Source organism: Cylas formicarius, unplaced genomic scaffold (genome assembly GCF_029955315.1).
Source record: "Cylas formicarius isolate icCylForm1 unplaced genomic scaffold, icCylForm1.1 PGA_scaffold_1__22_contigs__length_36826433, whole genome shotgun sequence".
Taxonomy (NCBI): domain Eukaryota; kingdom Metazoa; phylum Arthropoda; class Insecta; order Coleoptera; family Brentidae; genus Cylas; species Cylas formicarius.
The window spans coordinates 21807367-21821310 of record NW_026844264.1 but is presented as its reverse complement, the minus strand read 5'-3'; the positions used below and the strand labels follow the sequence as shown (position 1 = coordinate 21821310).

General features: G+C 33.0%; 1 protein-coding gene across 3 annotated transcripts in view; it reads right to left on the bottom strand.

Annotated features, from left to right (window-relative positions):
- Positions 1-13944, bottom strand: part of LOC132696707 (insulin-like growth factor 2 mRNA-binding protein 1) — a 47581-nt gene that overhangs the window by 8487 nt on the left and 25150 nt on the right. For 2 of the 3 annotated variants that reach the window (XM_060661692.1, XM_060661694.1), the window contains exons 2-6: positions 7854-8021; positions 4765-4939; positions 3231-3433; positions 1937-2211; positions 10-200 (exon numbers count right to left, since the gene is read on the bottom strand). In XM_060661692.1, coding sequence (XP_060517675.1) covers positions 10-200; positions 1937-2211; positions 3231-3433; positions 4765-4939; positions 7854-8021 — 1012 coding nt within the window. The remainder of the gene's footprint in view (positions 1-9; positions 201-1936; positions 2212-3230; positions 3434-4764; positions 4940-7853; positions 8022-13944) is intronic. The other variant, XM_060661693.1, reaches the window with a different exon arrangement.

The following is a 13944-nucleotide window of genomic DNA, read 5'->3' as shown; positions in this document are numbered from 1 at the left end:
ATACATTACTTTTGTCCCAATTATCGCCCCCACCGCGTTATTTGGAATGTATAAGTATGTGGATTCTTGGGTATCGCCGGCTTGGCCCTGGGCGGAACTACTTGTTGGGTACATTCCGGGATAAGGCGCTTGGCCCGCGTAAAGACCACGAGATCCATATCCGATACCAGCTGTTGCCATCATCGCCATAGGATGGAGCCCTACATTAATCAATCAGTCGGTAGGTACAAGAAAAAAAAATAGATTTAAGAAATTTGTTATTACAAAAGAAAACTTATGTTTGGACGAGAAGCGAAGACTCGCGCGGACCTTACAAATCATCAAATTATATATCGGATTTCATTTGAACGGTTTTAGTTTCTTTTTAACGAAAATTTGTTGTGTGAAACAAAATTAGGTCTTTCCAAAACTAAGTCCATATAGGAACCCCCTTTTAATGTTACTTTATCCAAAGAAGACACAAACGAGGCAAATTGAAATATTCGTCCATTACGTTGCGTGTTAAAATTTCTGTCCCTACTGTTATATTAGTTCAAGTTCTCAATTTAGGTGGAGTGCCAGTCCGCCTTGATTGTCTTAAGTTAATGTATTTAGTGGATATAACAGATTGCATTTTACAATGTGGGGGGGGGGCTAAAAAGGAGTCACATCAATTAAGTCGTGTGTTAAATTTCTTGCTCTACTCTTACAGTACTTCAAGCTCTCGATCTATAATAGTAATTATTAATTAATTAATATTAATATTGATATATGAAAAAAATATTCTTAAGAGTTTAAATTTATGTTTAAAAGCGTAATGTAGGGTATATGAGGGATCAGTTGGAACGCGGACTCCACCTTCAATCTGAAAAACATTGTGATTTATATCCATGTTTTAGCCATATTTGTAACCAATGAATTTATTTCTCTCAATATGAGAATCGCAAAATCGTGAAAAATATCTTCAGAACTTTGATGGCTTCATATTTTTACGTTTCATACTCTTACTGTGTTATAAACCTGGCACAAACAAAGCTTTTCATAATATATTCAGTTAACTTAAGTTAAATTCTGATGATGGTCATTATTTGTCCTTTTATTTTTAGGGGTGGATTCATATAGCAACTAGAGATATAGAGGCTCTACCTATACCGATTATACAGAAACTTATAGAGCAACTTAAAAAAAAATTGAGAAGGCCATTCAACATGCGCACGCGAGAGATTTAAATTCTCGTTTTTAACCAATGACGTTGCTTCAGTCAACACCTAACATGACCGCCGACATTAATAGATTTCTCGCCTCTACCAAACTGTCAACGCCTGCGGCGCAGCAATTTTTACTCTAGTAGGGCGACTATATTACCTAATAGCTATATGGGTGGCTTTCTCATACACCTAGAGTTACTTAAGTTGTCGAGTGAATGTCGAGGTTTTAAATTTAGCATTGTGGGGCGGCAAACAATTAAACTACAAAAAAAACAATCGTTTATTTATAGAAAGCGTCATCTAGAAACTAAAATGGGAACTAGTGATAATCAAGAAAATTATCTTGCTAATAAACATACAAATGGCCCCAAATTAATCAGATGGTGGGAAAACCAAAAAAACCACTAGTCAAAGACACAAAAATTAAAAACTAAATTGACGTTCTTATACTTTAATATAATTTAATTTGAAGTCAATAAATTGGCTGTTTTGTTTTTCGCGATCCTTACCAAGAGTCTACAATATCTGAAAATTGGTCCGCGCAATTCTCAGATGCTCGTCTCAAACAATAATTCAGAAAAAAATAAGCATCTAATGTTAATGGGATGAACATTATTAAGATTTCGTTAAAAAATCGATTTTGTAGAAACTGTTATTTCAAGCTAAAACGCGGAATAAATAATAACGCGATCGCTTCTGGTCAAGTTTAAGTTTTCTCCGATTTTAATGCGCATTATGCGCCTTATTACCTGGGAACATCATCGTCTGTGGGGCCATCGCCTGGAGGTCGTTTTCATAGCTCTGCCGTAATTTTGCACTGATTTGGGCCTCTGCCTTGCTCATATTTTCTATGCTACCCTTAACGGTAATAATACGTTCCAGATTAAAGGAATTAATGTCGTTAATACTCGAAACGGTGATTTTTGTATCGGTTTCTTGCATAATACGTTTTATCGTGTTGCCACCCTTACCGATAATGCGCCCGATTAAATTGTTATGGGCCAGTATTTTCAGAGAAATTTCACTAAAAAAAGAATTCAATTAATAAAGCTTGGCTTATGTCAATTTTCTTCTAATGCAGTTTAAAATATTTTTTTGATAAATCTTTTGAACAATGACAAAAACAATAAAGTAAAGGTAAGGTCCAAACGCCGAAATTAAACACGTCTTAAGCCTGCGCGTAACCTAAGTTTTAGGTATTCTTCTTGTTCACGATTTTTGCTGGCTCCAGTGGCATCTATTTAGTTAGTTCCTATTCGGTCGTTGCCAAACAGTGACGTAATACGATGTTTAACTTATGCAGTTGGGTTCTATTCAAAATATTAGGCAGCAAAAAGGACGCCTGTGTCCCCCCCCGTGTCATTGTCCCAAATATATATTATAATACTACATCAATTTTATCACTTATTTGACTTATTCAAATCAAGCGTTAAACTCCCTAACTTCCACATTTTGCTGCTCTTTGAGTATATTTTCCCAAATGAAATTAGATTCAATCTCGATTTTTATATGATAAAAAATCAAATATGTAATTCAAAATAGATTCATTAACTAATACCACCGAAGAATAATTAAAGACAAGAACAGGCTTTAGGGGTTAGATGTCTTGTTACTGATACCGATGTTGAAGTATGGAGAGAATTTAATTATTTTTTTGCCTGTTCAATCGACTTTTTCTTTTGTTAAAATAATATATACATTATAATTTTCTATACCCATAATTTAGTAATATTGTTTAATGCACAACCTATTATTTTAAGAAACAATTTAAAGCGTTACGAACCTACCACAATTAAACAAGGAGCTGGTATACCGATCGCGATGCCTTAGAAAGACGTTCTTAAAGAGAACGAAAAAGTGCAGAGGCGGACCCAATCTTGTTCGGACTGTTTCAAATTGAAAAACGTGAGCATCCGTTCAATTTCATTGAAATAGTATCGAGAGGTAGTTCGATAGAAAAAAAACTGTGCATATGGTGGTGGTTGTCATAAGGATGCGATAGAATCTAAAAAACTAAAGCCAGAGGAAATATATCCGGCTCACCCTTTATTCGTGTTGTTTGCCTCTTGTTGCATAACTTCCAAAATTTTCTTGCACGCGTTTGTACAATTCTCGGGATTCCCATAAATCGTTATAGCTTTTTCTAAAGATCCGACATTGTCCTTCCGATGAACGTCGACCCGAGCTCTTGTCTGTTGTGTTATTTGTCTGATAGTCGAACCCTGCCTACCGATTATAGCTCCCACCTACAAATAAATATTGGGGTTGAACACCAAACCACGACGCAAATCGAATGGCAGAATACGTTAAACCAGTTTTGTATATGAAATAATTTTTTTCACATTGTAGAACATATTTGTGGATGAACTAGATGACAAAATTCTTTTACACGGAACAAAGCAAATCGAATATAAAAAAAAAACGAAAAAAAAAAAGTATTGGGGGAGATCTCTAGGTTTTTTTTTGAAATAACGTGTTGTGCTGTAAACACAGATCACAAAATCATGAGTTTCACGTCGTCTAAATCTCTTTGAAACAGAAAATATTTTCTGAGATGCGCCCATCCCGGTTCTTGTTTGATAACCTAAATAAGACGGCCTGTATGGTATTGCATTTTCTAATGAACTGGTTGGTTTCCGACATTGGAACTGATGAAAAGCAAGTCATGTTTTTAAAAAAATATACCAAACACAAAAGTTACGTCTATATGCGACACATCTTAGAGCAATATCCTTTCCTGGTTAATTGCACAATTTTCTTAGAAAAACGAATTTCTCTAAGTTACAACCACCTAATTTTGATTTTTGTATTGTATTTGTAAGTCAACTTATATTCGAATCTCTAACCAGCTGTACAGAAGAGTTATTTCTAGTTTTTTGAGAGACGATTTTTAGGAAATAGTTTTGCATAATTTCCTATTTTTTAAGATGTATATGATCAAAATATCATATTGCAAACGTGACTGCATTAATGCATAATAGATCATCAACATTTGGTGTTTATTCAATATTTCTCTAAAATATTTGAATTTGTAAATCAGTGAGCTTAGGTTGTTTACTCCTGTTTGTATGTGTTTATTCCATGTCATTGCGATTCCGAAGTATTTTATTTTATCTGTCTACTTTATTGAAGAGTGTTCATTGTTCACCGTAAGCGGAATTTATTTAAAACAGCTCAAGTGATTACTGAAGTCATTTTCCACTATGATTTTAAGATTATTCCAAGAATCATCGTCAAGAAAACCAAGGGTTGACCCTGTCTAAAGGAAAATTGGTACATCGGGTTTTTTGACAAGAGAAGTTTAAATTTGTGAGATATTTAATTGAAGTTTTTTTTGAACAACATAGAAAACAATTAATTTCGAATTAAAATCGAATTATATACAGTGTGTATAGTTAAAAATTTTAAAAGTTGATGCTACTATTACAAGTAGAGAGATACTATAGGACAACATAATTTAATTTCACTAAAATATCAGCAATGGTCTGAAACTGGAAAATATATTTACTATCAATATCCCGAATACAATTTTTTAAAACATAGATTTTTGAGACGGTGAAATATGAGCAGCGCTTACCATGTCACTTTGAACGAGTATACGTAGCGGGAAGTCGGTTTGCCGACTTTGGCCGGGAAATCCACCGAAAGCTATTCCTGGCCCTCGCGGACCTCTGCGACCACGTTTTTCCCCAACTAGCTCAACTTTAAGAGATTTACCTTCGACTTCGATGCCGTTCAAGTTGGTAACGGCGCTGAAACAGAAAAAAAACTTTAGATTATGGCGTACGTCACTCACATCACCAAAATCAAATGCAGATTTTCTGGCAAATGAACTTCGCACGAACAATAATAATACGAATACTCGGTTAAAAACAGAAGAGTCGGTGAGTTCATTTCGCGTTACAATACAGAACTTTCCGAAAAGTTTTAATCACCTTCTGAATTGGTTGTGCACGTGGAGCAACTGTAACGATGGTAATGTTGTGGGACGGGATGATAAAAAATGATATGATGACTAGATGATATATGTTTTAGAAATATTTCGAGTTGCTAAATTGACCCCAAATCAACGGCAACATTGGAATTTGGAATTGGAATGTCAAATGAAACACTGCACAAAATTCTTAATAACTATTATTACCACCTACTATTGAAAACAAATTCTACTAATATTTTTTTAGAAAATCACGTCACAATCCATTCACTCTCTCAATTGTTAGCGTTGCTACTAATGCATTTTGCCAGCACCATACTTATTCACACCAAAGTCGATGGCTATCGGTGGGACTCGAATCCACAATCTCCCGGTGTGTCTGGACTATAAACCCTCTAAATCACCGAGATCTTCAATAGAGCAATAATTAACCTACTTCCCACAATTATCCTTTTTTCTTATGTATCCTTATACCTTAATATCAAAGAAATATTTGCCTCTTTTCAAAGAACAACACAACAAAAGCAGCCGCTGAATGAAAAACTTTACAAAAGGCAGGCTATATGTTTTGTATTAGCTCGTTCTACCAGTAATTTCATCTACCTAGCTTAATTTATTTGATAAGCACGTTCTCTCATTATGGATGTTCCTTGTAAACAGGGAAATATTAATTAGCTTGGCTTCAAACAGGGAACGAAATTGGTATGAAAAATACTTCTACTTGACGGTAACAGTTATTTGACATACATTCCTTGTCCAACCTATGAAATAAAATGTAGTTTCTGGTTCCTATCGAACTATATAATAGAATATAATGGAGTAGTTCATAATTTAAGTATTTTAAATAAGACTATTGAACGCTTCCATTTCCAAACTATAAACTGCATCATTTTAATTACCTTGTTAATTCATTGTCGATAATTGTGTTTTAAAAAGGCGCATCCACCCATTCCTCAAGATACCACTTCCCAAATAAACACTATGAGCAGTATCTTAAATGTACTTACTGTTGTTTGTACAGATAGGGCATGAATTAAAAAACATTTCAGGAAAGGTTCATTTCAAATGGATAAATTGAAATGGAAATTAAAACTTTAATGCATCAATCAAAATATTTATTTTGTCAACACGCAAATTATTGGCAAATGTATTTATTTTTAGCAAATGAACTAGAAAACGAAATTATATTCTTCCGATTATGGGACCGAGATTTTACTCGACAAGAGTAAACCCTGAATAATAATACAATCTATTGATGATGGATAAATTTAGGTAGCGTCGGAAATATAGACGTTTGACAGTTTTTTGACTTTAATCATTTAGCAATTAAGCAAATTAGATGGAACTTCTGGCCTGCTTTGAGGTGACAAGCCGCGATAATTGCAATACACAGAATTGCTTAAGACCAATTCTACAGAAATTCATGAAAATATGTAAGGTCCCAGCATTGAGTATTCAATTAAATTAATATCATCTTTCTGTTATTACCTTTTAATAATGTACTCTGTAACAAATTCTATTATTCACTTACCAGAATTAACATAAGCTCGAGTGTACCTACATATATGCATCAGAATTCTATAAACCTAAGTGAAAAATGTTAAAATTAGAGGAATATTCGACATCTGTTGGATACCCGAAAAGTTTGTCCGCAGAGCATGTTTCAGCCAGTGAATCCATTTAAATATAAAATTACCTTCGTTTTCGTTTACACTGCCTTTACTGTAGTAATATTAATTAAATTAAAGACGTCCGTCTTAACAATCTTTCGCCGTAGAATATAAAGTATCTTCAATGCTGTATAAAAATAAGTACGCCTTAATTTTGCCAAACACTAATTTGAAATAGCGACATGATCACACTCCTGCTCGTTCACGGCAGAGTTTAGGCAAGCTTTACTATTTTCCTCAACGGAGAAGCTGTGATGATCGACGTACAATTTGGATAATGTTTCAAAACTTCTTCGCTTTCAATACATCTGATAACAAAAGATAAAAACCGTTATAACGCCAAGGATTGTCAAAATCAGCTGAAAGTTTTTTGAGTAATAAAAAACCGTTTTTTTTTAATGTTTACACCCTGTATCTCGTAAACAAAACAAGTTACAATACATGGTTATATGTAAAAATAAATTTAAATAGATCTGACAATAAGAATAGTTCATTTCATGCCATCAATTGCTTTACCTTTATTTTTAAATAAATTCAAAGGTGCGAAAATAAATTGAAACGAAATTATGAGGTTATAAACGCTGATCATATCCCCAGTATAAAAATTGCGGTCGTTCAACAGTTCCTTTTAGAGCTAGAATAACCTTTCAAAAAAATATACGTAAATACTGACCTTTGTGAAAAGAACTCTACCACTATTAGTTAGTTATTTAGTCACACAGAGCCCAACATTAACCTGGATGTTTAAACAAATCAAATTTGCTTTATTTCAAGGCATCTACAGAAAAAAGAACATGGCAAAAAATTCTTATGACTCAAGTTTGTTGTTCCCCTAACCGAGCCTTGATTTTGCTGAAATATACTGTTCAAGATTTCTTCACAAGTGTTACCTTTACGATATTATAAACAAATTATTTTAATAATACATAACAATGAAATTGAGCGCTAAGTAGGCCAATCTGTGAAACTGGCAACATTGCAAATACCAGTTTTGCTGATATATTCGATGTCGCTTCGGTTCGTTTAGAAAACCCTGTATATTTAAAACTTGAAACCACTTACTCTTGCGCCTGCTCCGGAGTTTCGTATGTAATCTGTACAACCTGCGTGTTCGGGTCTTTTGAGGTAAGCTTATCACAATGAATGACGCGGCCATGTTGGGATAGAAGATGCTCGATGTCTTCAAACTTGATTTGAGGGCCCAAGTTTGATATTATAATTTTTGGTTGGCTGCAACAAAAAAAAAATAGCAATTAAGCACAAAATCACGGAAATACACTAAACCCGGCAATTTCGATTAAAAAGTGAATAGGCATGCAACATGACCTACTTTCGGGTTTATCAAGCCTATCGAAAACAATTCTTTAACATATATTGACATTCGTATATTCTGTGTTTGTTCAGGAAAATGTTTTCAACACATTTCCGACATTATCAACAGACTGCGATACAAACTTCTAGAAAAATAAATGCCGCAACTGATATATAATTCGCCTACCATAATATCATACGAGGTATTTCACTATTACGAATAATAATAGCGTGCGGGTAGCGTCACTTTACCACGTCAGTTTCCTTTCCCAGGAATCCGAGCTCCTTCGGACATTTCCGGGATTTTACCGCACGGATTTGGAAGCAATCGGATGTTTTCGGAGATATTTCCCACGCTTTTAATTTTGACGTTTGTCAATTCTGACAGTGATGTCAGTGAATGTATTCGTGTTGTTTTGCCAAAATGTACCCAAAAACTAACGGTCGTAGAAAAAGTATAGTATACAACACGTTCGGTAAACTTTTTAACTCACTCGTTTATTAAAAACTCGCTCCGCTCGTGTCAAATAAACTCGTGAGTCAAATGCCGTTTACCGCACTTGTTGCATAATACACTATTTTCTACTTCCCTTTGGTAAAATGGCCAATTACACACGGATCTAGCGTGCGGCAAGCGTCACTTTATCACTTCAGTTTCGTTTCCCACGGATCCAAGTCACTTCGGACATTTCCGTGACTTTACCGCACGGTTTGAATTTTGACGTTTGTCAATTCTGGCGGTCATGTCAGTGAATGTATTCGTGTTGTTTTGCAAAAATGTACCCAAAAACTAATACACAAGAAAATATTATGCAATATACCAGACAATTTAAATACTACGTGATATAAGCTACAATTAAAATCTAGTGGACTGGTCGGTAAATACAGTGACAATTATAATTTAAGTTTCCCACAAAAATGTTATATTCTGTTCATATGAACTTTAATATTTTTTACAGTTTTTATATTAATATCTTGCAAAGACTAATTGTACCATTTTCATATATCCATGTCTCATCAGTAACAACAAGACAAAATTGATGGTTAGGAATTGCTTTTTGTTGCTTACATGATCTTAAAAAATTAGTCCTCTTAAAAGCTCTATCCTTGGATGATTTTTCTTACAATTACAGTCTTTCTCTTTAAATTAATTACTTAATGATCAATTGTAAAAGTTAAATAAACAACATAACGTTTCAAAATTCTGTTTATTCCGTTGTTTGTATGATATATCCAATAACACATCTCTCTCTGTTTAACGTGCACAGTTAAAAAGAGACAATAGCCGAACCGATCGGGACGATAAACGAATAGGTTTAATGGCAACTAGTAAATATTTTGTTTGAATGGTACGAAATTTAGTAATACTATAATCTGTTATTATTTTTAATTTGTTAAATTGTGATTTTTTCGTGATGGTCGTAGAAAAAATATAGTATGCAACACGTTTGGTAAACTCGTTACCTCACTCGTTTATTAACTTATGAGTCAAATGACGTTTAGCGCACTTGTTGCATAACATAATATTATAACGTGTATTTACATAACAAAATATACTACATTAAATTCCCATATTCTAGTTCTACGTAATATCATCTATTGTGAACCGCCCTGTATATCCGAGAAGGTGGAATAACTGTATGTTATGGTGAGAATCATTACCTAATAAAAATCTCTGTGTATCTATCGCTTTAACTAGTTTGATAAGCACACCACAAACCATTGATCCATTGTTCACTTTTCTTTGTAAATAAATAAACTTGTACTGGTAAAACAGTTGGCATGGTGGCATGAAAACAGAGTAAATATGCTAAATAAGCATATTTACCCTGTTTTCATGTAAAAGGTATAAGGTAAAAAAATGTAATTGTAACGTAAATTGTAAGTATTACAGGAATTTCAATGTTAAGATTCTTGAATAAATTTGCAATGGTTATTTTACAGTAGAGTAGTGGTAGAGGCTATGTTTTTACATTTAGAAACAAATTCAATGATCACACAGGCGGTATAATTCTAAAACACAATTATAAAAGTTACTGAATACAGTTGGAAAAAACATTTGGTATTAAAAATTATAATTTAAAATTTTAATTAATTAATTATTTGATTAATTGATCAGCAAAAAGTGAAATTGTCAAATTTGCTTTTCATTTCACTACGTTGAGTAAAACTCGGCATTCACAACAACCAAACCTATTTAAAATCAATAAAAGGTTCTACTAAATCCCTAATCTGCGCAAAATAATTGCAGTACTTTCATGATACTATATACCCGTACAAGCCTGCAAGTTTAAAGAATTGGAGCGCCCGTTTAATTGTTTTGGCGGTATTGTCTCACCATCGAAGAGCGGGAAGGCGCAGTGAGCCAAATAAAAACAAAAGTTCAAAACTGAAAATTAAGACCACTGGCACGTAATATTCGACATCAAAAAGACAATTTTTGGTAGTGAATGAAGCTTGTTAATGTAATATTAGCACTTATGTTTCAATGAACCGGTTATAAAGAATGCCGGTTTAGACACGTGCGTATGGAGCAGTAAGAAGCTGTTGCTTTCTTGAGACGCAGGAGGTCCAATACACTTTTTTTTATTATCTTATCGTCAAAAATATAAGCAAAATAAAAGACGCGGAACAAAGACCGCTCGGCAAGGAATAAACTTGTATGTATTCACTACGGAGGAAGTAACGCTTCCGTTTATCGCGTAAAATTATTTGTTGTATTTTGTTCATCGGTTAGGTTATTTTGATATAAATAAAGGGATTTATTATTAAATATGTTCGATCGACATCGTATATTCCGATAAATAACAACAAAATATTTAACGGGAAAAATGAGGCTACATTTGTAGACATAAGTATATAAATAGTGATAACTTTAATCTATAATTTTTTCGTTCTGATAATCTAATGTAAACCCTTGTTGACTAAGAACCCTTATCGCTCGTGCGTTTTGTAACATTCAGCATTAAATATGAATTTTATTACACAAAAATTGGAATCCAACATAATTTTTCCAGTAATTTATTCTCATATGAAACAAGTTACTTTCTCTAAAATTTGTATAACACCACAATACGGCATTTTAGACCAAAATTGACGAATGTAGCGTTGCCAGTTTTAATCGAAATCAACACCCATCATTTTATTTATTATAAATTAGGATCCAAAATTGTAACTCTATTGTCTGCTACTGCATTAAAAAAAAGGTTACTTTTTTGAGTACGCGAAGTTTAATTTTGTCTTTCATTTTCTTTCATTTTAATTACATGTAGATTTTCTAACAAAATCACGTTAATTAATTTTGTAGTACTAATAACATAGTGTGTTCCGACTGAAATTCAAACTGCTAATAGTTTCTGGTAGATATTCAGAGGCGCATTTGCAAAAATTATTGTAAAATATAAATCGAGATATGTATTATTATATAAGATTGTTCCATTCCTACCAAATATTCGCTCGAGGTGTAGCAATTTTTGCCGCATTTGAATCCTCAATAAGTATTACCTATGGATAGTATGGATTTTGTGCACAACTTCGATATAATTTTTGACAGACACTTTGACCTCTGTTTCTGACTTTCTTAAGGTGTTAAAATCAAAACGGCAGTTCTGTGCAAAACAATACATAAAACAAAATACACCTACACAGTTCAGATCCATCTGTAATTCGCAGCGATGCCACACTTTTTTCACTTCCTCGAACCCCTTAATATGTGATGCAATTTTATAGATGGTCTCTAATTTGGTTTCATTATCATATAACATTACATTAGGGAGGTGTATAATTATAAGTGACCGAAACAGAAATGTCGTAGATTAAGCTCAAGCTGTTCATATTTGCTCCGAACAAAAAAAGTAATAACGGTGTAACCGATCAGATATGCAAAAAATGATTTGCGATAAACTTACCCTTTATGCCCCCTATTCATTTGTAAAATCTGAACCAAAAATTAAAAAGTTTCAACAATTGATTAATTGAAGCGTACCATACTTTCTACAACTTTTTAAATAATATTTTAGTTTTGGTGGGTAAAAAGGTTACAGTATAGTTTATTTTGTTTAAACTATTATATGTAATTTGTCTAAGTCTAATACCAATTACCAAAACTGACCAAAACTAGTCAAAGTATTGACACATTTTAATCATGGATTAAGAACGTTGCGTGGATATTCCGAGGCAATAAGGCTTACTGCAGATTACAATTTTGTAATGTAATAATGTACATAATTAATAAATAAATCATTTAAGACTTTTTAACATTGAATGGTCGTTCCAAAAATATATGAAATAATTTGATCTATAAAAAATAGATTCTTTCAGATGGAAAGAAAATGTACAGCGATTTGGAGGGTGAACCTCACTTGGACAATACAGAAATACTTTTGCATTAAATACTATAGAGTAGAGTAAAACTAGAATATAATAGTTTAATAACTGCACCGGTCAGTCGCGGAAATTCGTTCGCTCTCAACTAAAACTTTTATTCTGTTTATTTTATATTTTTTTTTATTTGACAACTTAAATCTAAACCCGTATCTCGACTCAATAGTCGATTTTCAAAACTGGTGCTTTCGAATTTCTTGTGTTACAAGTTACTTTAATAATCCTTGAAGGTTTTTATTAATAATTATTATTTTAAAAATAATTTTAGCATTTAAATTTCAATATGTCAAAATCGAGGACAAACAATTAACAATTATTGGTTGTAGAGATTTTTAGACAAGATTTTTATATATAACGACAACCCAGTATATAAAGGCACTTTCAGTGATATGGTCTGTTCATAGATATAAGAAAGTGACCAATTGATTTGAATGGGATTATCCATGGGTAGTCATTAACATACAATGCAACAAGATTATTACCTAAAGTTTCGGAATTTAAATTCAGGTAAAATTGTGGTCCGTAATAGAAAATAGTTTTATACCTACCTGTGTTTAATATTATTTGGTTTGGTATACTACTTAGTTTAAGTTTATTAGTAATCATTCTTATTTCGTGTGTACGAGAGTAATACAGCGTATGTTGAATCGTGTGCGAATTACGCAAAATATGTGCGAGTCTAGTGTATCTCAGGAGATGCTCCCGCCCAAATGTAGAAAACACTATTCTATTGAGACTAAGGAAGTTATTAACAATGTTTATTTGACTCTCAATGAACGTGGTGCCAGCAAGCAGGCATCTTTAGAAAAAACTGCTACATTGACGAAAATTCCAACATCAACTGTATGGAAAATTGTGGATAATCTCGTTTTAGAGAGGAAAAAAAGAAGCGATGCTGACATTTTCTCGAGTGTAGATGAAAGTGATCAAGATATAATACTTTCTATCTGCGAAAAATATTAAAGATTCTTCTCTGGATTACCATGAAGACACCACAGCTGATTTATTTGAAAGTTGCTTTAAAAACAAACTAGTTCCAAAAATTCCTCCTAATAGCGTAATTGCAATGGACAATACAAGTTATCACAGTAGATAGTTGACTAAAAAAAAAGACATTTATTTTCACGAAGATTATACCAAAAAGCAATTAATTGAGGTTCTACAAAGCTTGAACCTACAAAAGGAATACGTCTGTGATAATTATGCAAAAAATCTAGGGCATACAGTTTTAAGGCTTACCACTGCATATTTAATTCCATTAAACATGTTTTTCCCCGTATTAACTCCAGTGTCCTCAAACTTATAGAAACCGAAGTTTTTAACATCCCTCCACAAAGTTGGGCAAATTATGTTAAACATATAGAAAAAGCAGAACAATCGCATATCCATATTGCAAATAATATAGAAAAAATAATAATTAGAACAGGCGATGATAGCGATAGTGATACTGATATATTAT